This window comes from Hermetia illucens, chromosome 1 (genome assembly GCF_905115235.1).
Source record: "Hermetia illucens chromosome 1, iHerIll2.2.curated.20191125, whole genome shotgun sequence".
In the NCBI taxonomy this organism is placed as follows: Eukaryota; Metazoa; Arthropoda; class Insecta; order Diptera; family Stratiomyidae; genus Hermetia; species Hermetia illucens.
Genome location: NC_051849.1, coordinates 138,072,624 through 138,097,627, shown reverse-complemented (window position 1 = coordinate 138,097,627; position 25,004 = coordinate 138,072,624). Strand labels below are relative to the sequence as shown.

General features: G+C 41.9%; 2 protein-coding genes across 2 annotated transcripts in view; one reads left to right on the top strand and one right to left on the bottom strand.

Annotated features, from left to right (window-relative positions):
* Positions 1 to 25,004, top strand: part of LOC119648586 (tRNA-dihydrouridine(16/17) synthase [NAD(P)(+)]-like) — a 298,564-nt gene that overhangs the window by 10,597 nt on the left and 262,963 nt on the right. The gene's annotated exons all lie outside the window — the stretch shown is intronic.
* On the bottom strand, positions 17,629 to 24,823 carry LOC119646122. The gene is made up of 11 exons (XM_038046472.1): positions 24,484 to 24,823; positions 24,306 to 24,425; positions 19,966 to 20,094; positions 19,511 to 19,909; positions 19,331 to 19,435; positions 19,138 to 19,269; positions 18,763 to 19,080; positions 18,603 to 18,698; positions 18,303 to 18,545; positions 17,994 to 18,240; positions 17,629 to 17,935 (listed from the first exon to the last, which is right to left on the bottom strand). The coding sequence occupies exons 1-11, from the start codon at positions 24,673 to 24,675 to the stop codon at positions 17,685 to 17,687; spliced, it is 2,232 nt and encodes a 743-aa protein (XP_037902400.1). The 5' UTR covers positions 24,676 to 24,823; the 3' UTR covers positions 17,629 to 17,684.

Genomic DNA, 25,004 nt, shown 5'->3' with positions numbered 1-25,004 from the left:
AAGTAGACAATATTTCTTGAAGGAACCAATTAAAAATGTTCCCAATATCCCAAACAAAAACTATAAATGTTTATTACTTTTCTGGAGAAATATGAAAACATGTATTTCTCTCAACACTGTACATAATTAGGAAACTATCTTAGAATTGATTATGATTAATGGTAAGGAATTCTACAGCATTGTGGTTTCACACTTTGTCTATTTCCCTTCAACAAAAATTCAAGTAGTGTATTGACGTTTTGTATCAAAGTTGAACGTTTCCGAAAGGGGCTCATTTGCTCAGAATCACGACCAAACGGTAATGAGGCAATTCCAAGCAATTATCCCTACAACCACAAATTCGTATTTGAGTCAAACCGTGTTTTGTAGTCCTTATTTTGCACCTCCTTTACCTTATTTGGAATTTGGTCCATGGGCAGCTTATTAGAAATCGCATCTTTCCTTTTCGTGCCTCTTAACAGGCAGTGAATGCTTGAAATATTCACTAAATGTAGTTCCCAGACTTGCTTCGTGTGTGCTCACTAAACTCTCCCAAATTTATTTTGATTTCACAAGTTGAACGAAAGTTGAAAGTTCTTTATTAGCTTCTGCTATTTCCTCGAATTTTTCACATGTCTCATGTATGACCTCCATGGCTGGAGTTGCCTGCAGATTTGTTGTTCATGTATATTACCTTAGTGTCTGGACTCATTCACATGTACTACAACGTAGACGGCGTTCTTCCTTGAATTACTTTTTGTTATTTTATGAATTCTTAGAGCTGCCAAAATTGTAGATCAGATCCCAGATACTTGAAAACCATTAAGGGAACCGGATTTATGAGAGTGAGGGCGGCAGCCCTAGGAAAATGAACTTTCATTCATAAGTTGTGGTGCATAGTACGAGTTTTTTTATTATTCATACCCTGTGGTTTCACACTACATTGGGAACATTCCTGCGAGGGAATACGATGACATGACATTGAAGTTTCGTTTTTTTCATTTAAGAGATTAGCACAGGATACAGGATTTCCGGTTGATTTGAAAGTATTTTTGGTGTTGGCAGAAATTCAAGTTCAATGGCAACAAATAGCAGATGATGATAGAGCAGAAGCTTGTGTCGGCACGAAGGGCGGGCTTTTATGTTATCTTTAATTCTGTAGCCCCATCTTGATTTTATCCTATAACGTGCTAGATTGGCTTAATCTCTCGTCTGCTATTCCGTTATTCCGAGCAGAAAACAATCAGCCTGATAAATTAGGTTCATTCCATCTGTTTCGAGGTCTATTAAGTTTCTGATCTGATCCAATATTTTTATTTTTAATGGGTACATCTGGTTTGTTTTACTTGTACTGTGCATTTTTAAGGTTCTGTAAGTAACGAAATTAGGTGAGAACATGTGGTCCACGAGTCCCTTTTTTTGGAGTAGGTTAGGTGTATGCGTTTGCGCACAGTGTTGGACTCCCGCAACAGCACGCTGTTGGACTACCAACTAAACACCTCCCTGTCATCAGAGAACTAGCCTGGAACCGTTTGACACATTACTTCGGGCTATCCCTCCCGTTCTGCCGGCTTTGGGAGCCTTCAAGTCAGGGAATTCCTTTCACCAACGGGAGGGGAGGGGGAGAAGGGAGTTGTTGTTAGTTCAGGGAACCCCTTACCGTCCGATCCCTCCCCCGGTCGAGTTCAATCTTCTTTGCAATAAGAAGAGCCCGAACATAATGCACAATACGATTCCAGCTGCTAGCGCTCTTCACCATCTCTCTGAAAATGTTGTCTGAAGAGACTTCTCCTGAGTCTGCATAAAGCTGCCGACGAAAGCCGTCCCACCTCTCGTAAGAGAAAAAAGTGTGTTCATCGTCGTCCGCCACTCCATTGCAGAACACACAAACAGGAGATCGCGCCTGCGGTAAGGTGCAGGTAAGACTGAAAAGCTCCATGCCCACTTAGAAGTTGGGTAAGGAAGTAATCAATCTCACCGTGCGTTCTGTTCAACCACAGGTCTAATTTGTCGATGAGCCGCGAAGTCCATTTGCCCCTTGGCTCATTTTGCCAAGAAAGTTGCCACTCGGTAAGGATGCGTTGATGTTCTTCACGGGTAATCACCTCTCTTACATTTTCGCCCCTACGGTGGTAGATAGCTTTGCGCTCCTTGGCAAAGAGGGCAACGGGGATCACTCCCGCAATCACCGTCACAGCCTGTTCGGAGACGGTGCGATAAGCAGACGCCAATCGGCGTTTACGATGCACCTTCTTTTCAAGGGCATCAGCCTATACCTCCGCAGAATAGAGCAGAACCGCCTGCGTTGCTCCCATAAGGAGACGTCTCCTAGTAGATATAGGGCCCCCGACATTCGCCATTAGCCGACTCAAGACCGTGACTCCAGCTGCAGCCCTATCCGCTGCTGCTTTAATTTGCTCGATGAAGCTCATCTTCGAGTCGAGCATTAAACCAAGGTATTTAACCACTGGTTTTGACTCTATAATTAACTCGCCGATCGATATAGGACGCAGGGTTGGGATTCTCCTTCTGGTCAAGATGACTACTTCGGTTTTTCCTAGCGCAAGGTTGAAATCATCCGCTTACCCGTCGCATCAATATGCCAAGTCTGTTTTGCGCAACGCCGTCCGCATAACCGACCAGGCGCGACTCTTCGGGCATGTCGAGTCTTAGCAGACTATCGTAGGAAGCGTTTCAGAGGTCCGGCCCTAGGATGAATCTCTGTGCTACTCTCGACGTGATTTCCATCCTCCTTTGGCCCTCTAGCGTCTCATAGAGCAGGAAGCGGTCTTTCAGATAATCCCTTAATATCCGCAAGAGATAGCTTGGCACGTGAAATGAGTTTTCTAGTGTGCCTAGCACATCTGTCCATTTTACGAAATGGAAGCCATTTCTGACATCAAGCGTTATGAGCAGCACTATTCGTCGAGATCGGCGGCTGTGTGCCTCGGCTCGATGAACCGCATCTACGACCTGGAGATAAGTCCCCGGCAGCGAGTCTCGAGCACTTTTCCGGCCATGTGAAGCATACACAGCGGTCGGTATACAGACGGGAGCTCCGGATCTCCTTTACCGCGACAAGGAAAAATGCCCTCCTTCAAACAAGCATTGAACATTTCAAGCAGCAATTCTGGCCGTTGGCGGAACACCAGTTTGCAAACTTCTGCCGGGATGCCATCGGGGCCTGGCGCTTTCCTGTTTTTCATAGTGAGAACCGCTTCTTCGAGCTCTCTCATTGTGAAAAGGGGGCATTCGTTGACGCTTTCCGCGCTATTTACATTAATGTACAGGGTGTCTAGGGAAGAACGCCCGCACAATGGTCCATCTGGTCAGTACTTAGTATGCAGGGCTTCCGGAGAGCCCCGATTTTCCGGGTGACGAGCTTATAGCCAAGTCTCCACGGGTCCTCATTCGCCTCGTTAACAAGGTTCTGCCTGCCGCTTTGCTTTTATTTATAGCGCTGCGGAGTCTCCTTTTTGCTGATCTATACTGTGCCTTTATGACACATGCCTCCCCGTTAGCGTGCAAACGTTGTACCAAACGGCGCAGCTTATGACATTACCTCTCTAGGTCGGCAATTTCTGCCGTCAACCAGTACATAGAAGGCTTGTCGCGCCTGGGGCCCCTCCGGGGCATGGAAGCCTCACACACCGTCGTTATTAAGTTCATCACTGAATTAACGACGGTGTCAGCTGCGACATTACCACCCTCCGGAGTGCCCTCCAGCGCGGCCCTGCCTGCTCCGAGATCTTCGCGACATTCCACAGGGGCAGGGGTAGCGTTGCGTTGGTGCTCACCGACAAGTAGCGTCAATCACTTCGAACGCGATGTACTGGTGATCACTTTTCAAGAAATCTTCTAGGACCGTCTACCGATGATGCCAGATATTCCGACGCAAAAGTGATGTCAGGAATACTTCCTTCACGGCCTGGGCGCCGAAACGTTGGCGTGGAATCGGTAGCCCGTACCAAGATTCATCCCTTCCTGCTCGGAACGACGTCCTCAAGAGTATCAAGCCGGTGCCGAAAGTTCGGCATCGTCTCGTTCGGTGTCAGATAAAGCTAAAAAACGTTATCCCTGAACACCGGATCCAGACAAACCCGTTCCCCCGGCCTTCGGCAAGAACACGAAGTCGAACGTTGTCTCGAACCCAGATGGCAGCGGTGCACGATAAGTCGAGATGCCACGAGGACGGGTCCTTGTTTCGGTATTACTTGCTAATCAGCACTAGATCAGCATTTACTTCCGTAGCGAACTGTGTTAGCAACTGGTGAGCGGTTGCACTGCGGTGCATGTTAATTTGCAAAATGCGGATCATGCCGTTCGCACCCTAGCCCTCTCCAATTCCGTCCTGAAGATCAGACACCGCTCCGAGCCCGCAGTGTGTGCGACGCTTTCAGCAGACGCGCCACGGTCCATGCAGAGAACGCAACTCTCGCTTTCATTGCAGGTCTTCGCTTGATGACCCACTTGGAAGCATTTCCGGCATGCTGTCCTCCTGCCCGGACCCTTGCAAGCTACTGACGTGTGTCCATAGCCCAGACACCTGTAGCACTTGGTGGGGACTATCCGCATTCGCATCCTGCATACTACCCATCCGATTTTGATTCTCCCGCTGCTAAGGAGTTTTCTCGCATATTGCTCGGGGACTTCCATCATGGTGAGCTTTTGGCCTCGAGCATTTACTGAGGTGATACCTACCCAGGCATTGGTTACCTCTGGACATTTTATGTAAAAAGATATTCGTCAATAAATAAAATATTTTTAGTGAATTTAGGATTTTCCCTAATTCGCACTTGCAGCCAATCGCAATAAGTCGGGAAACCGGAAGCTAGACGCTTTATACTTGAAGGTTTTGTGTATTTCTTTTATAAAACGATTTGAGTGTGCATTTGTCCCATTAGTATATAGCACGTAATATATGCATATATTATGTGAAAATATCAACTTTCAACTGATATTGACATTCATAGTCTTCAATTTGCACAGAAGTGACAGCTTTGACTTAGTATATCTTTGTTAGTAATAGTTCGATTTTCACCTAATTTAATAAGATCATGCTCTATGCTACAGCCATTGTAGCAATTTCGTGATTCTAGGGTGAACTTAATGGAGGTTCTCCTGTCATTTACTAAAAATTTTAGTAATGTACTGTTATCATCTTTATTTGAACAGGTATCGGTATGGAGGTTATTTCGGAGCCTAGACACCATCGAGACCTTTAATTTGATACCCCACATGACTATATTTGATGAAAAAAAAATGTACACCCCCCTTTTGTATGTATTAGGACCGACTTGTCAATAAATAATAATAACACACGCATATATGTTTGTATTTTTTCTAAATCCAAAATTGTATCTCCTCTCTTCTATAGCAGTACAACAATTATTTCTTACCTAACAAATGTTAGTTAAGTTAGGATTTAAAGATCACAGGTTTTTGAAACTTTTTCCTAGAATTAGTTAATGCCTGTACTTACTTTTGAACAAATTGAATTGAAGTAGATCTACTCCCGAATGCAGAGCTATAGCTGTAAAGACACTGTCTGAACTCTAGATTCATGGAACAATTGTCAAAATATTTAATTTTAAAACTAAATGCAATAAATAAGTAAGTTATTTTTTAAATTTGGAGGTAATTCGCGCGTCCGTTGTTTTAAGGGTTTTGTTTTTAAAATCATTTTTATTTTTAAGAAATAGGTAACAATAGTATATAGATTGGAAAAATGAACAATAAAAAAACAATCCTTTAAAATAACAAAAATAACTTAAATCTAATGGCCACTGTGGGCTCTCAAAGTTTTCGAATAACAATTTACAGACAGAGAGAACAGTAAGAAATAAAAAATCTAATTTTACAATAAGTTGTCGGGAAATGGTCAAAAACCCGACAGAATTCACTTGGCCTTAGTGGCAAATAAAGAAATATAAAAGTAATAATAAATATTTGATCGCTTCAAAAAATACTTTTAACTTAAATTATTGTTCTTAAAACTATCATAATTATATATTTTATATTACACATTTTTTCTTTTTTTTTACAATAACATCCATATAAAAAAAACAAAGAATAATAACGTATGTATTTATAAATTACAGCTGGAGACAAAATCAGCACCCGTTCAAGATGTACATATTTACAAAGCCCCACCAAGAAACAAATGGCAGAACTGAGCACGGCCACCGCTAACCGGCATCCCGCAGCCACCAGTACCAAGATTTCTCTTTTTCATCCCGCTTAATGTCAATTGCTCTCGCTCTGGAGTATCTCCAGTCGAATCCCGGAGCCCCCACTGTCAAATTCGGGGGGTATTCTATCCTTTTGTCCGTGGCCCGTCTATGTATATGATACATAACCGGATCACCGGCAGAATCAAGAATTAGACCATTCCTGTCAAGATACACGAACGCTTCGGGAGGAATGAAGCCTGTCGTGAGAGTTTTCTCGAAATACCCATCATTTGGGTAGAACGGCTGCGAAACCCAAGGGTTCTCACCATGCGAAGCAGATCGCACTATATGATTCCGAATCAATCTGACGATAACTGTGTCGATTCTTGGCACAGCAGCAGCTGCATACATCACTTCATTAGTTACATAGTGCTCATAGTTTGACGAAGCAGTCCTATTAAGCCCCGTGCAAGCACGCAGACATTTCCTTTCAAAGATCCTTATTTTCTCCATTTGGCTAGCACTCAAATTAAACCAGATAGCACACCCGTAGGTGAGCACCGGTCTAACCAAAGTAAGATAGCAAATAATCTTAACCTTCCGGCTAAGATGTGGAGCATAAAAGAGTCTTCGGAGAGACATGAATGCCTTGCGAGCGCTCTCTAGCGCGACTTTAACGTGCTCGTTAAATTGAAGACGCTCGTCAAGACGCACACCCAGGTATCTAACGCACTTCTTATGAGGAATGCGCTCAGAACTATCCTCGTTCGCGACAATGTGGAAATCTCTCCAATTCCTTTTCAAGTTCCTACTGGTATACGCCAAGGAATTTTGAAACAGAATCGTTTCACACTTTTGCGCATTGATTTTCATCCGCCAACTGTTCGTGAAGAACTTAATATCATTGAACATCTTCTGAAGTTCAACTTGCACCTCAGTTACCTTCTTGTGCGCCGTGTAGGCTATCAGATCGTCAACAAAGGCAACCAACGACCTTTTAGGAGATTTATTAAAATCGAAAGAATTGAGTAATTCGCCGGCAAATACCGCAAAAAGTGTAGGCGCAGTCACTGTCCCTTGCTGTAATCCATTCAGAACATGAAATTCTCTGTTAGTAGTGAGATTTCCGTCCGTAATGACAAAGCATTTGCCATACAGCATACTACACATCATCGCTACGAGGTGACTGGGAAACTCATTCTTCAGGAGCCTGAAAATCAGTCCATCCAACCAGACGGTATCAAAGGCTTTCTCCATGTCTATAAGGCAAGCGCCTACGCACTCACCATTGTTAATCCGCCAGCAAATATCAGACGTTACCTTCGTTATTGCATGTATTGTCGGGTGTCCAGTGTTCGGCAATAATTCCTTCTTCTTGATATGCCCGTTCAAGGCTTTCAATACCAAAACCTCAAACACCTTGCTGATGTTAGGCAGTAAACTGATTGGGCGGTAGCTTTGAGGGCTGGATGAATCCTTCCCTCTCTTTAAAATCGGGAATACTCGCGCTTTCTTCCACTGCCCTGGAAAGAAGGAATTGTTCAATAAATTATTGAACAAAATCCAATAATTACGAATGGCAATGTCTGGTAAATGCTTGAGGACCACGTTGGGAATGCCATCCATACCGGATGATCTCTTATTGTTTACTCTTCTGAATATGGAAGTTAACTCTACACATGAGACAAAGTAATCAAGCAGATTATCATTCGGTATGAGATCAGCCTGCAACGCAGAGCTAAATTGGAGAACTGTGGTGCCGTTCAGGCTATATTTGAAATTGTGGACATCTCGTTTTACAATTTCCGGAAGTCGCGTTGGCTCTAAGTCCGTTCTGGGCCGATGCACCGATTCAAAGTGCTCCCCTATAAGTTCGAGTTTCAGAGCATCATCCATCACGATGTAATTGCCTTGCGCATCACCAGTTACACTATTCGTGTCTATACCTGAGTCAATAAGGTGTTGTATCTCGCTGCCACCGACTTTAATTCTCGGTACAGTTATTCGTGACTTCTTCCGGAATAACGTATTTATCTTAGTAAACATGGAATCTGGATCGCTTGGTGAAATACCCTTTAACTTCTCCCGCCATTGGAAGTTCACTTCATTTACGTAATGTTGACGGATAAGATCCCGCGCGATCTTTAGAAGTGATTTGAACTCAACCAATATGGGATGATGATAGTCCCCATATCTCCGATAGATTTTGTTGACGCGAGTGAGCAGAAGGCTTTTCACTTTTTTCAACCGTTTTATGGCTGCAGTTTCATATCCTTAGGGACGACTTGTTCAATTGTTTCCAGCGTCAAGTTCTCCACCTTGAGAAGATACTGAAGTATTTCCTCGTTGCTCAAGTTCCTGTCACCTGGTGCAATTGTACTATCGTTTTCCCCATCAAGAGGTGGACATTCCTCTCGATATCCCCGAATAAACCTCTCTTGGAATTTCTTCCAATTTGTTTGTTTAAAGTTCAGCCTGTGGACGCCACTGTCCATCGGCAGAAGGCGAACTCTTCGTCCATCAAACAGAACTTCAATAAGAATAGCGTTATGGTTGCTATCATAAGGAAGAGTCTGTAGTTTCCGTTGAGGATTCCTAAAATTAAAGTTCAAGCGCGCGTCAGCAATGCACAAATCCAGATAGGAATTTGCCCTGGGCCAGGTTGGACTCTGACCCATATAATTCGCATTTATACTCTATCTGGTATTGCTCTATCCAAGATTTGAGGAATACCCCTCTGGGATTGTTTGTGGCGTTCAGCCACGAGGTATGCTTAGCATTCAAGTCGCCAGCTATAATATAGTAATTATGCAGCCTATTCAGTTCGAGTATCGTGAACAGAGAATGGAATTCCTCCTTGAACTTGGCTCGGTTGTTTCCCACTGCATAGACTGACAGAATGTATAAATTCCCTCCTCTAGGCAGTGAAAAAAGAATACATGAGACTTCGATACACTCAAAGGTTTCAAATTCAGGCCTATTAATATGCCTGAAACGATAATGGCGACCCACAAGTATTCCGGTACCACCTCCCCCATCACAATTTCGTCTATCGTTCCTCACGAATTCAAAATCCTTGAATGTTATCGAATGCCTCGGATTGAGGTGGGTTTCTGAAATCAAGACTATGTCAGGCTGTTGTCTGGCAGCGAAATCAAGGAGCTCCGCTCTTCGATGGATGCCTACGATGGAATTCACATTAATCGCGATGATCCGGAGACCATCCAGTGGTACCGCTGTGACTGCAGACCTAGCAGCGGGCATGCTGTTTGTGTAAATATTCTGTTATGCTATTTATTTTTGTATTGTGTACGTGTAGCGTATGCTGCATGTTTTCACACATGGTTAGTATTTTATTGAGGATAGTGTTCATCCCGCCACTTGCATCTTGTTGGGGCTTCTTAGCTTCCCCGTGTCGAACTACTTCTGCAAATGGGATCCCCGAGACGATTGGTGCCGAAGGGACGGTACCGTCCAACGCCGCTGACACCTTCGTTCTTTGGGCCGATCTCGGTGCCTGCTGTCTTGTGACCTTAACATTGCGGTATGCAGGACATCCACGGTACGAAGCCGGATGCCCTCCGCTTCCGCAGTTAACACAGAAAGTTTTTTCCTTGCCATTTGCTTCAGTCAGCGAACATTCAGCTGCGGTATGGTCTTTCCCGCACTTTACACATCGTAAGGTCATTTGACAGTTCACTGCCTCTCTTCCTTTGGAGTGTAGGTGAAGTGAGGAGCCTTCACTCGCTCGAGGACCTCCCGTGCTTTTTTGTAGTCTGCAATTTTATTACATTTGACTTGGGCTCTCTCGGCCCCCGTCTTTTTAATAACAAAATTTGAGAGCCCCGCGCTCCTATTAAGTAGAGTGGCTAAATCTCTACCACCTAATTTATAAACATTAATGGGGGGCACCCTTTCCCCCTTTTCTTTATTTCGGGTGCTAATTGTATCCCCAGTCGGACCATTTTTTAAATTTTCACTAGTACTTGCATTATTTTTTAAATTTTCACTCGTACTTGCATTATTTTTTACATTATTTAACATTTTTTCTTGAGTTTTATTTTTTTTCTTTAATTTTTTGGAAACATAGAGCAAAAACTCACCCAATTTTCCATCTTCACTACTGCAACTTGCCTGGTTAGCATCCTCTTCTGGGACATTTCCATCGCCACCGTTGTCGCTGACTCTCGTATCGTCTGCTTTACTGCTCTCTATGTCCTCCATACGGACAGATTCGCTGTCGAGAACTTGTTCGCCCTCAAGGCAGCCCGGTTCCTCCATGATTGCAAAAGTAGTCGAAGATAGCTTAACCTTTTTTCTGGCTACCTTTGGAGACGGCGGGCCCGCCTCCCCAGCCATTAGCTGTTCTGTAAGCTTTTCATTTTTTTTTATCAATGTTGTCATTTGCTTTTTGAAATCTTCGAGTGTCTTCGCCAGCTCGCCATTTCTTCTTTCAAGATTGGCTATCCTCACTTTGGCTATTTTCAAGTCTGGATCCTCCTCGTTGCGGACTCCACGACCGATCCGAGTGCCCCTAGACTTTATGGTGGGGGGCCGGTCTGGTCCGCTACCCGCCGGCGGCTCGCCGCTCATTCCCGCCAAGCCAAAAAAAACGAATTTTTTCTCAAAACTTTTTAAGGAAAAGTAACTTAGATAACAACTCAAAAGTAAATTAGTTTCAATTAAGTTTTAAATTATATATTATTAATTAGGTAATATAAGTATCTTTTTATATTCTTGATAAAAGTTAATTTAATTTCAATTTTAAATTATTTTTATTAATAATATCAATTTGTAGACACGTCCGTTCTATACAAATGTCAGCCTACTATTTTGTTTTAAGGGTTTTACTACCGTTATTGGTCTGGTTTGAGGTGTTACGAAAATTTGTAAGGCTGCTTGGCCATCGGAGAGAATATGGATTTTAGCAAGCCTGCACCTCCTCCGCAGATTCTCTCCGACACATAGGATTATCGCATATATTTTTGCCTGAAAGACAGTGGTATGTTAGTTTAGTGGTACCTATATGTCGGGTTTTAGATTCATACCATGTACCCCCGCTACTGTTTTGTCTTTTATTTATCTGTGTACCACCAGCCAGATATTGATTTTCAGATGTTTCTCCAAGCATTCAAATCCTCCCTAATAATTGAGGTCTTGGCAAAATTTTAGCAATTTCCAGAGTTGCATTTATGATTTCGTGGATGACATTACTGAGTCCGTATCCTACAGCTACAAACAAACCATGCGAAAAACAACAATTTTTATTAAACCTATAAAAATATAATGCTAAATTAACCTAACTTAAGTACTACCTTAACAGCCTAGCTTAATCTAAGGTACAAACTACAGCTTAAACTAACTTATCACTAAAGAATAAATTTGCAAGTACATAAACTGTTATCTGGAGGAAAAGTCGAAAAAAACCTCCATTAGTTGAATTTTTTTATAAAAGCGGGCGGGCGGGGAAGGAACTAGGATGTGGGTTGGGATGGGGGGCATGCGGGAGGGGTTTGGGAAAGGAAGCTAGGAGTGGCGCTAAGGATGGGTAGGTTTAGTAAACTGGGATGAGGAGTAGCTACCGTTGTAGAAGATTACTCTACCGCCGGGGTCAAAAAGAAGGTTACGGGCTTGGAGAGATATGAGGATTTGTGGGAACAGATGAGTTCGTAGAAGATTCTCTTCGACGATCTCGATCTGCATGGCCTGGGAGATGAGTGGATTTGGGTGGGATCTGGATTTTTCCAGGAATTTCAGGGCATGACGGGCTAGGACGGCGTCAATGCGAGGCGTTTGAGAGGAGTCGTAGAGGATCTGGTTGGAGATGTATTTGGAGCGGTCTTCGTTGTTGTAGATGTTGGTACAATGGCGGAGGATTCTACGCTCTTTGAGGCGGATTCGTTCCATTTGGTGAGGGGAAGTGTCGGACCAGAAGATGAAGCCGAAAACGAGGAGGGGACGGATAAGCTGTTTGTAGCAAAACAGCTTGACTTTCTGAGGAGTTGGACTGGTATATTTTAGGATTGGGTAGAGGGATTTGAAGGCACCTGTTGCACGGTTCAGTGCCTTCGTGATATGTGGGACGTGGGATAGGCGGGAGTTAATTGTCACCCCAAGGTAGGTGACTTCCTTGACGGTTGGGATGGTGTCGTTGTGGATTTTCAGGGATAGGGTTGAAATGTTGTTCCTCATTTTCGGCGTCATCTTAGCGGTACCAAGGAATACGATGGTTTCGCATTTTTGTGGGTTCAGGGACAGTTTCCAGCGGGTGAAGTACCGGTAGAGCTCGTCCAAATAGGAATTCAGGCGGGCTTCACCGGCAGGGATGTTTCTGGTGGAGGTGTAGAGGATGAGATCATCCGCGTATTGAAGGATTCGGATTGGATTTGGGTGTGGAGTTGGTTTGGGAAGGTCTGCGGTAAACAGGGAAAAGAGGGTAGCGGAGAGGACTGACCCCTGAGGGATGCCAGCCGGGCTAGAATATGGGGAGGAGAGGTGTTCTCGGAGTTGAACTTGGGATTTCCGCCCATCAAGAAAGCTAAGAATTAGCTTACAGAGGTGCGGATGGAACTGGAGGACTTCAGAAAGCTTGTATGCGAGTCCGTATTGCCATACGGAGTCGAAAGCCTTCTTTATGTCGAGGAGACAGGCTATGGTCGGAGCGTTCCGGTTGAGACCGAGGAGGACGTCCGATTTGAGCACGAGCAGTGCATGCTCGACTGAATGTTTGGGACGGTTTGCAAATTGGAATTGTGGGATGGGATGATTGGAGTCGCAGTGCTCGTTGATGGAGATTTTGATGATCCGCTCGAAAATCTTGGCGGAGGACAAACAAACGATGTAGATGGAGCCCTATTAATATAAGATCTACGGGTGACAGTTGGAAGGACACCTTCAGGGGTTGGATAGGTGTACCCTTCACGGTATCCTTTTTTTATTGGGGGTCTTGTAAGATCCCTTTCATATCATTTTTCCACTAAACACAAGTTTTGGGGGTGATTACAGGAATTTTCCAAAATAATTGATAGTATTTGCGATCCCCTAAATGTAGTACCTTGTCTTGTTTAGGAAGACTAATACATTTTTTCTATTCCATGGCCACACGGCGCAAATGTTAGTCGTAGTAGTATTTTCTTATGTGTAATACTGATCCGACTATTGACTTGTAAACTCTAGCTTGGTTAAGACTCTAACTTGCCTCCGTATGCCGACATAGGCGATTGCAACACTGGCTCGGTATATGTTTACATATAAATTGGTGTGTCCTGAGTAGGATCACCTATTGTGAGAGCGCAGGATACGGTGTACCAGGCAGTTTATAAAATTCGTTACGATCGAGTTCGTAAATTTCCAGCCATGCTTGTTTACTCTGTTATACACTTGTCCGAATTTGATCTCACCAGTTACGTTTAGTTTGCTGGTGTTTCCTCGTCCGCTTACTCTTTGACGTCGTTTTTAGTTTCAACAACTTACTCTATCTTAATTTTCAGTTTTTGATTATAGTGCTCCTAGTTTGTTTTGTGATGTTTACCAGCGATTGCTTACCAGCTATACTGTAACATTTTGAAGGTAATTTGAATGATATCTCCCTCCGCGCCTAGAGGCAAATATTGGTTTCCTTGCTATATATTACCCTAAAATCCTATTAGGTTTCTTATGCCCCTTTTCTTAAGGGACAATAGAAATGACGATCTAGAGGTCGCGACTTCTTCTCTTTGGTGATTATGACAGAGTATGTTTTTCAAGACAAACTTGCAAAAACGTTTAGCCAGCAGGCATTGGAGCTTTCTAATATTTATATTGGGTTTTCCAGATGGACGCATAACCTACGAAATCAATGCGCTTGTGATCTAAGGGCACGATACGTAGGTTGCCTTTTAAGTTTTTAGAATCGACCAATAAATGGCGTCGCTGACAGTATTCGTAATTATTGACGTTTATTATTGCGAAATCAGTGGCAAATTATAAATTGACCGAGTAGTTTGTTGACATTGAACGTTTAAGAAGAAGTTTGCGTATAAATGAAAATCATCCGTGCAGGCTTGCGTTGGATGATTTTTTAGAAAAGGCCGTACTTACCAAAAATGCTTAGAATCATCAAAGAGGACTGTTTTGCAATTGGTTTGCAGATTGATTGTGTGACAGTCTGTGATAAATGTTATGAGGGTCAAGCAAAATCGATTGTCTTTCCGAGCAACTGATTAAAGAAAATCGGCAGATTACTTACCGATAGATAGAGGGCTCTCTTGGCATATCAAAGGTGATGTAAAGTTGCTTGTTTGCGGAGCACTTAAGAAAAATTGTCGTTTTTTTCGGTTGAACTGGACACGTCGCAATCATTCCTTCAGAGGATCGAAAAACTGTCAATGCTGAATGTTATACAACAATTTGTTTGACAAAGGTCTTCGTTGAAACAAGGAAAAATAACAAAAAACGTGATAAGATTTTTCAGAATCCTATGCAACACTTCAAATAATTGAATATGTGGATTAGAAAATATCGAAGTAATGTCTCATTGCCCGTAATCACCCGATGTATTGTCTAATGACGTTTCCCCACTGCCTCAAGAATTTTCAAAACCATGTTTCTATGATATCAGATTCAGAGGCGAGAAAATGTTTCCAGAATTGACTTGAGCGTATCTATGTTAAAAATGTAAACGTATGTTATCGGAATAAACCATTTGTTTCGGAATTGTTCGTTTCTTTTCTACTTTTTTAAAAGGACGAATCGTTCGATACTCTTCACTTTTCGACGAGAGCTGCGATGACAAGGAATGCTATCAGGATGTCGATAATCTCTCCCTCCTAAATGCATTGAACAAAGTGGGTTAACTAATCAATTTGGTGACTTGCAATTCGGTGTTAGTAATATTTACAATATTATTATTAGATTAGAAAAATTTACACACCAGATATGTTGGGTGCTAATATCGAATCCTGTTAATACTCCCGCGTCTTTGCTCTTCGCACCCTTGATAGCTCTTATGAATGTTCCACCGGTAACTTCGGATTCGTCAGAATCAGAGAGAGAGCAGAGCACCAAAGAATCTGTTTATCTCCATGTTGCCTTTGTATCGTTAATTTGACCATTGCGGTTGTAGATCCGGAATATAAAATTTCTCCGGAATTAACGTCATAATTAACCCTATATCACAATGATCATTGGTCTCATTAATGTGCTGAATTGGCAAATCTGTTAATTGAAACTTTTTCAGAATGAATAGGGGTCGCGTTGTCTAATCTTCTTCCTACTTCCAGGAGACTACTGTCTTCCTCCACAAAGGGCTGAGACCGCTCAACCAATGCTGCTTCTCCACCGGAAGCCATTGGTTTTGGCTTTTTTATTTGCTTACCAAATAGTTCCTCTTGTTGGTATTGAACTATCGCGTCCTCTGCTTGCTGTAACTTTACGGCAGATAAAGTGCCTGAGATGGACATATCTGAGGCTTCGACCAATGGTATTACGACCGATTAAACGATGAGAATCATGTACGAATGTCAGTGGAAGCAGCTTCATCTATTTTGTTATATGGTTTACGGTAGCATCAAACACAGTGAAAGGCGTTATTGATAATTCTCCTGTTAAGAAAGGATGACCACAGGACCAAAGAAACCACAACTCATGGAATACAAATTTCTGCGGGAGCATGCCTCTAGAGGCCCAATCTTCCGGATTTCATTTTGATCGAATATAATGAATTTCAGTCGGAGAATTGAGTTTAAGAAAAGCCTTGACCCTACGTTTTACTATTTCATTTTCAATTTCATGCTTACTTCGAAGACAAGTAAGAGCCACTTCCGAATTTGTGTAGGTTACACACTTTAGTTGAATGTTTCCCATGGTCCTCTTCACGTTCCGATATAACTCCGCTAAAAGGATGATACTCTTCAATTCCAGTTTGGGAATGGTGTGGGCTCGGAAATCTTGGCGATTTAATTCGACTTAAAATCACTCATCCCTTGACGCATCACTAAAACCGCCTAATTCTGTAATGTTCTTTTCCTTATAATAATAATCGTTGGCGCAACAATCCATATTGGATCAGGGCCTTGAAGTGTGTTAGAGCACTTCATTCAAGACCGTACCGGTACACTGCAGTAGTGCACTCTAGGAGGCAATGTAGTCAGCATTGCGCTCGCCCGAGATTATTATCCTAATTTGACTCAGGTACTCATTCACAGCTGAGTCGACTGATATCCGACGTCAAATCACGATACAAATTTCACTGTCTAACCACTCAGGCAAGATACGTTGATTCAGGCTAACTTCATTTGGGGTTGAGCTCGAGACATTAACAGCACAGTTTAGTGGTTGTTACATCGTTACGAATAACGCTCAGATAAGGAATCTAATAGGCCTCCCCAATTGTGTTCCTTTGGAGCTACCGTGGGACCTCCTCCATGTGTCCAAGTTCCAATATTCTACCGCGAACCTGTCTGATTTTTTCTTGAGCTCAACGTCTCTCAGCCACCGCTTCTCCTGTACAAAGAAATGCTTTACTGCTTTGTAATAAGAATGTCATAGCTGAATGCCCCTTCCGTGCACCATGGAGTGGGTACTATGTAACGTCCATTGGTCAAGTTGCTCGTAACTTTCCTCATCCAATTCAATTCTATCTACCTGGACATTTGGCATATCTCAAAAGGTCCCTTAATTTTACTCGAACTCTTCCCACGGTAACGACTCTTCCTCGGAACCAGATACCACCCAACCGAGATGTGTGTTTTGGCTAGGAACCCGTCGGTAAGATGTTGAAGCCAAGCAGAACAGGTGCATGAGAAGGATGTTCTGTAATTGGGTCAGCTAGCCTCTTACCGGCAAACAATGAACTGACCCTATGTGTGGTCACCTGTTTTACAACGAGTGTCTTGGATTCAATTTTTAAGCCATCATCCAATTGCAAAGTCAGTCCGACAATTGATGATGCCTTTCCTATCGATGCACCAGTCGTGACACGTCTGTTTTTTCTTAGTCGATTGTAAATTATGAACCAGGTCCTCAGTTATGTAGCTGCTTTAACTTCCATGGTCCACCAAGTAATCGACTAAAACCGTGCGAGCCTAGCCAGTTGCTAGACAGAGGACTTCTGTTCGAAGCTTGTGTTTTGTTGTTTGCCGTTTCATGATTAGATCCCATTGAATTTGTGCTGTCGAAATAAGCTGCTTGAAACTTGGGGTCGCTTTATTTTGTCAATATTTATATCGTGGTCTTTAGGGAGGTAAGAGGAAATATTTTGAAAAGTGTACGCAAAGTTCCTCATAGAAGAAAAATACTAAACCTTTCTACCGGAAGTGTCCAGCTCCCGCTCACGACTTGATTCTTTGTTAAACTGTGTGGGAATTCATCGAAGATTCCCAAATACTTAATTTATGTGCGGAAATACACCTAGGCAACCACTTACTGAGGGAATAAAACTTCATACTCCTACGTCGTCCAGTCCAGGAATTGGTCAACTATTGTTAATTTTGTTTTATTTACCGAACAGAATAATAAAAAATTACGACAAAACAAAAAAGCTCCATAAATTTGTCATTTAAAACTACGCGAATTTTTAAGGGGAATGGTTTTACCAAATGATCCTATGTTACAACGGCAACGCGGTTCCACACGATAGCTTGAATCATATTTTGCCCTCAGGGGCGTGCTTTGCAAATCGAAAAGGCACTCAGCGGCCAATACGCTAATGCATAGTCGAGTGTTGCCGAAGTAGTTATAGCTGTTCAAGTTGTACGTTAAAATTGATTCGGCCATGATATTGATGAGATACTCGCGATCGAGCTCTGAAAACCCAATAATATTTTACACAACATAATGAAGACTTATGGCAAGGACAATTACCTAATATTTCTCGTCTGGAGCTAAGTTGCACCTCGTTCTTTTTTAAGTCGATTGCGTCGAAAACGGCCCTTTCGACACCAACCAGGACAGCTTTCTTAAATTTTATATAAAAGTGCTCCACGAAAATTCTTTCATTTGGTGACCAGTGGGGAAGATCGTATCTATTCTCTCGGGTTTTAACAGGAATTTGGACATCTCGATCGGTGCATGTTTCCCTTACCACGGCATTGAGCGATATGAAAGAGCTCTGAGTTGTGGTGTAAGGAATTGGTAACTAAACAAACATTTTGTACGAATTGGTGTTCTTACCGCTGGCGTTGGTGTCCTGCTCTTCACACTCTTTAACTCAATGGACGGATCAATGAGCTGAGCCGTTTTACCTATCGGCTCTATGTCACCAAATGAGACTGTCTTGGACATGGTATTCACCAAGCTTTTGGACCATAACGGAAGAATAAAGGACTTGGAAATTGGGCATGACTTAGTAGGCCCGAATTCAGAGCTTTTTCGACTTGGGATACCATCGGCAACTTGGAGGACACGTTCGACTTTCTACAAATATTTTGAATTTGCCATTGTTCACATATTTCGCTAAATTGACACTCATACCAATAAGACATGCTTTTTCGTCCGATAGAATAAATCTTCTATTCGATGGTACATATACTCACGTGCCTGCAAGTCTTCCCCTAAATTTCGTCTTACCTAAAAAGTAGATTGTTTTGTAAAAATCGCGGGATATGTGTGGTCATTCTGAAGCCTCTCCTACCGATTTGAATACTTTTTCTAGAATATATTTTGCGCTACTCAGAATCTTCTCGGCGGATTCTCGATTAGAAGGAGGCATTTCATGCATGGAGATCGCAGTTGAAAGTGCATCTCGTAGTTCCTGTTGCGAGTGTTTCGCCATAGCGACCGAATATTTTTTGAGTTTCCGTTGACCATTTTGCCTTAAGGATGATCTACGTTGCACAGATGAAATATCCTTCGAGATATTTTCGGGTATCTGACTGGCATCGGATGAGGGTTGCGGTTGGTCTCTCCGGATTTTCCTCGGTTTTCTAAGTTTTCTACTCCGTCTTCGTCTCTGTAAGAACTATAATGGTGCGTGGTTCTTTCGATTAAAATATTGCATTTTTCATACACGTTTAAGCAACTTCATCTGCAACTCATGGGTTAATTTATCCATAAGATCCTTTTGCTGGTGTTCGATTGATTTCTGTGCAATTTGCATCTGGATGCGGTCCCACTTTGCTTGCATAAGTTGTTTGTGTTTCTGTAATTAGAAGCTATTTTGAGTTTCCAGTTCCCCTAAACTATAGGAGAGAGCGTAGTACCTCTACACATTCTTCTCTCAAGAGTCGAGCTTTCCGACGAATTTGTGCATTTTGTTCGCTTTTCCAAGCACGAAATTCCAGGCGCTTTTGCCAATATGCCAGGGCCTAAGATAGGACAGAAATTAAAGGGTTGGTAATCAGTAATAATAAATCTAGGCCATGCAATGCAAGTATCCTTACCTTAACTAATTTCATGTCCTTGATTTCGTCAAAATGGTTTTTCAAAAATTTCTTAAGTTGCATTTCACGCATATTCATCTTCTTCTTGAGGGCGATAATTCGTAATTTTTCTGCTTCTCGGGCACGGTTCAATCGATCACGTATCTCCAGGTTATGCATTTTAGATTTTTCTTTTAATACTTGCTTTTTCCATTGCTTGAGCGCTTCAATTCTTGCGATATTTCGCGTGAGATTATTAGTCATTTGGAGTGCCTTTTCACGCCGTTCACGTTCTCTCTTTTCTTTTGCTTTGAGAATGTCTGACTTAGTTCTGCCAACTATATTTCTTAGCTGCTCTCTTTGCTTTTGAGCTACGTCTTCTGCCATTTTTATAAGGTATCTATCTCGTTTTTCTGCCTCCTGTACATTCAGGGCATAATTTTGATTATATTTCGTATTAACAATTCTTCACTTACTATTTGCTGGACTTTCTCATTAATTGCATCCAACTGTAAGCGACGGAGATATCGCCGGTAGTCATTAAATTCCCTCAGGGTACATATAACATCCTTTTCGTCTGTAACACGTCCTATTTCTTTGATTCGCTGAAAATCACCAAAGAAAATAAATTTCTAGTGATAGTCCGCAAATACAAATGCTTCCAAAATGAGGACTAACATAAATATGAATATTTCAATTTTGGAACCTATCTCCAGGAATTTCATTCGCTAACCTTCCCGTCTGCTGGCTATCTGCACTACTGAAGCCTTTAGTAGGTGCTATCTTATGAGGTTTATGGATGCTGTTCATTTAACGTTGCGGAAGGGTATTGAATCATCGAATCCACGGACTAGCTATTTTGTACAGCTTCTATTCTATTTAATGCAAGATGTATGGCGGATCCTTGTGCGCTGAAAAACCCGACCCTACTTTTCTTTCTAAATCGAATCGAATCGAATTTCATAATGGGCTTTTGGGTCGTTCCCCATCGATTTCGATGTTTAAGCCAATTTTAGCTGACGAATTTCTTCAGCGCGAATTACATGACTATACCATCGAAGGTAATTTTTCTGGGATGAGTGCAATCCCATGCCGATCGCCGCTGTGCGCATTTCACACGTACAACATCTTGATCTCTAACGTGAAGCATCATTTATTGTTCCCGGTAGTCGGCTAGCACTTGGAATCATAGAGGGGTAAGGTGAAACATCGATGGAGAGAGAGACCAGTTGTGAAGAAAGTTCATAGCGCAGTTAACCGTTGGTTGATAGTATTGAAAATATTACCTCCATAAAACAGCGTGTAGGGGTGCTTGGACGTTGGATTTTTCGGTCACAGTGTTCATGAAAAGGTCAAACAGAAGTAGTGAGAGGGCGCTTTGTTGATGAGCAGCAAAAATATATGAAGCGGTTTTGATTTACTCGCCACAATTGGAACATTACTAATATTAGGCGATGACGGCTTTTCGGTTTCTTAGCAGGGCAGAGGCAAATCGTCAGACGCTGCCTCACCTCTGGCCTGGGGGCAGCGTGACCGAAGCGGCTCGCAGATATTAAGTGTTCCTTTATATAATTTGCAGAACCCAATATGACTTCGAAATATATTGAGCGCAAATCTGCCCATACTATTGACCAGATCTTGGCCAAAGCTGAAAATATTTTTTTGAGAATTGCGGAACTTTACTTTTCGGATCACTGTAGAGAAATTGAACCCAACGTATGAGATTCTCTAACATTTGGTGTTGTCGCAATTATACTAGATGAGTTCCCTAGATCTACGAATGCAATGTAAAGAGGGTGATGCATTCCACGGTGTATGTAACCGTAGCGTATATAGCTGTTTGGTTTACGGTAATTTCAACGTTGTCACTAATGCGGCTGTCACTTTTCAAATCGTATCATTAAATTGATTGACGGAACATACACTCATAAGAGAGGAGAGAAGTCAAGACGAATAGAAAGAAGAAATAACTAAAAAGTAGTGGGAGTGATCTTACCATGTATATGTTCTGTTCGCCAACTAATTTGGATGTATGAAGGTGCAACAGTTTCATTTTTTGACTCTTAAATTCACTAGAAAAATATTCTGCTTACAAGGCTTTTGATTACATAATTCGATAAGCAGCTAGCTCTCTTCACTTAATTGGCCTTTGTGAAGGAGTTCAGTAAGATCTGCTGGGAGAAATAGAGATGGTAAGCGGTAACAAATCCGAAGATAAGACGTCAATATCAAGCCGAGGGCAAGTGGTATAATGAACTCTGAATTTCAAGCGACTACAAGTTTCATCTGATCTTATGTCTCCTGTGACCGTCTGTCGTTTGTGACCGTCTCTTTGATTTGTTGTTCTTATTATTGCTACTTTTTTCCATTTCATTTTTCAGTGAGGCTGTGCTTCAGATTTGCTACTGGTGTCAATCCAACTAGAAACACGGTCCTTAATAGATTAGCCGAGCAAGTTTGCTTTAACGCAAAACAATGCCTTTTGCAAACTGCAATACCCGAGCTGAGATCAAAGGATTGCACGACGCATTAGTGGCTAAGGGTAAATCGAAGCGCCAGTGATTCCCTGACGATATTACCTCAAACGGCCGAAAAAAAGCTCTGTCGGTGAAGGTTATGTTTTTATTTTCAAACAAGGCTATCGAAGCCTTGTCATCCAACACGTTATGATAGTGAGCAAAGCCAACGGCTTTTAATTAAAATCTTCCCAGGTGTGAGGACTATATGATCGGCAGGCCTTAAGCTTCCCTTTGAGGGTACATATAACTGAATTGTCATTATTTCAAAAGTATTTTCTTTGGTTTCCAGAGGAGGAACAATTCTGGAGCAACGTGGTGTTTAGAACAATCCCAAAATAACCACATGGTTGCTGCTAGGTAACAGACCAGGAGAAAAAGCTGCCTAAGATTTTTTCTGCTCTCGAAACGAATGATAATGATCTTCACGCTATCGCCTATGGGTGTGGGTGTTATGAGTATCGACTCATTGAAAAGGCTTAGGGTGTTGCTGGATCTTAAATTTATGGCAAGCTGATTTATTGTATGTCAACAAAAGCGTTAACCTTCGTTCCTGTATGATGATTTCAAACGACATCCAGGCAACCCTTTTATCAAGATCTATGTGATGGCAACAACGGTCAAACTACTCATAATCAATTCTTAATATCCCTTTGTTTCTGCAGATTGCTCTGATCCAGCAGGCCTGCTCTGAGGATTTTTATCATAACAGATTCACTGAATGCATGCATATATCTATAATAAAGCTCATTTTGGTGTACGTATTTGTCGCTTGGTGGCCCAGGCAAAATTTTGCTAGCAAGAAGGAATTGCTAGCTCATCCACGGCACTTGAATCTATCTTAAATCTATCGCCATTCACTTGGCGGTGAAACGAGATGTTTTCGGAAAACCCCATTTTGAAGCTGGGCTAAAACTTAAAAAGTTTAAGAACTGGAAAAATGATGACCATATTCCAGGCGACGATATACGTCATTTTGAATCTGTTCTTACAATCAATTGACGTCATTAGGAGGCAATGCCCGGCTAGTTAGTGAGAGATCGTAGTTATTATCCTTTATCAACGGTATCGAAGAGCAGGGATCAGTGAAAGGTTACCCTTGTTTTCGTGTAGGGCTGAATTCTTCCGGACAGGTAGCAAGAGACGCAATATTACCTCGGTTAGGAAACCGATTTATCTATACGAAAGAAGTGTCGTGATTGAACTGGCGCTACAGTAGTAGACGCAGAAAGGTCATTAGGTAACAGGAACTAGGTCCCGATGATTGGCAATACATTTCGAAGTAGAGTATTGGAGCTGCGAAACTATTAGTAGTAATATATATAGATTGCAAAATATAAGGGAACTCTTGGCAAATTATTTACCCCCTTTCTATCATATTTCCACTAAGAATATTCTCTTACCTTCTAATTGTCAATTGGAATACTCGTTACTATTCCCTTGTGAAAGTAGGAAGGAGTGTGAAAGGTGCAAACAGATCTTCGGAAATGTTCATTAGATATGTATGTTTGGTGCCTCTCGACTTAGAATTTAAGTATCATTTACGAAGACTTCTTCATTCAATTTGTTCGAAAATGTGAGAAATGAGAAGTTGTATAATCGTGATTTGTGTTTGCTTGACTATTTTATGATAATCCAATTTGAACTTAGGCTTTGAAGAGTGTTAGAATATCTCATTTCAAGATTCCAAAACCACGCTGTGTGGCAATTTACATTACATCCGCAAACCATAAAATTTATTAAGATACAAATCGTTCTGCCACCAGGTCGGTTTCGAAATCGATCTTCCGTGTAGAAAGCTATCTAATGGTTTTAAATGAGATAACATTTACGTATAAACCCTCCTCGACTCCATTATTTCCAGGATAGTCGATGCCTCGTAACGATTTTGAATTCCATTGAAAACACCCGCACTGAATTAGATTGAAAGTGAAGCCCTCAAAAATTACTACACCTTACCTAACCTTTTCCTTCGATATAGATGGAGCAAATATAATTTGAGCGGTTTCACATGAATAAATCACTTAAGGAGAAATGACTGTCTTGACCATGAATCTGCAACTCGTTCGAGATAATTTTCAATTTTACCTTTCACTCAAGCTCCGTTCAAGCTAACTTTCCATTTCTGCATGCAAATCTATTTTTAGTATTTTACATCGTAGCTGACTAGCGCTACATAAGTTCAGACATTAGGTGCGCTAGTTCCTAATATACAGAGTAGGTGACAGTGGTTGGCTATGAAGCTGACTTTAACCCTGACTTTAAACTAACGAGTGAGCTTCAAGCTATAAAGGTCTTACCTCAAAATTTGCGGATCGGCTGTAGAAATCTTTCAAATGAGGGTCATGTAAGGAATCATAAGTGAGTTTTACGAAGTAGCAATTTGGATCGTACAACACAAACTCCGCTGGTTTCCATAGCTGAAAAGATTAGAATGGAGTCAAAAATGTTCGTTTGATTCAAAGAACCAGTTGCGACCTTTACTCCCATCTTGCCTCTGGAAAATATAATTTCGTTGGTTGGCGTGTCCAACATTGGCAATTTATTGCACAACGGCACGCGTTCCCATCCTGGCAATGCGTTAATTGGCAGTCCACTCGCCGGGCGGGGCACCTCTTTCATTATATCATCGATTTTCGTTTGCACAGGTAGTGCTAAGAGGCTCACCATGGTGTACTATCTTTTACTCTGTACTATACGCGAATAATTTTAAGATTTAAGTCAAATTTTCATTCCACGATTAGATATAAGTCGACTCAAAACTTCTCCTCTCCTAGAAATGACTTTCAAATGGCATAACTATGATTTTTGATCAACCGCATACTGTGATGTTGTACGAGTATTTACTGTAAATGGATGGAACTAAAATTTAACATTGATAGCAGTTTTGAAAGTGTTAACTTTGAATTTCAAATTACAAAATTCAAATGACACCCGGGAATCATATTAACAGAGGGATCTAACCCATCTGAATTGAGTATTTTTTGAGGCTTTGTTTG

Bases quoted from the DNA above. Each gene is read 5' to 3' on its own strand.
- LOC119646122 (XM_038046472.1), bottom strand. From the start codon at position 24,675: ATGGTGAGCCTCTTAGCACTACCTGTGCAAACGAAAATCGATGATATA. The intron at 19,910-19,965 runs GTAAGTGAAGAA...CTGAATGTACAG, and splicing joins ATGAGAAAGTCCAGCAAATA to GAGGCAGAAAAACGAGATAG. The intron at 18,546-18,602 runs GTATGAGTGTCA...AAATATTTGTAG, and splicing joins CGAAAAAGCATGTCTTATTG to AAAGTCGAACGTGTCCTCCA.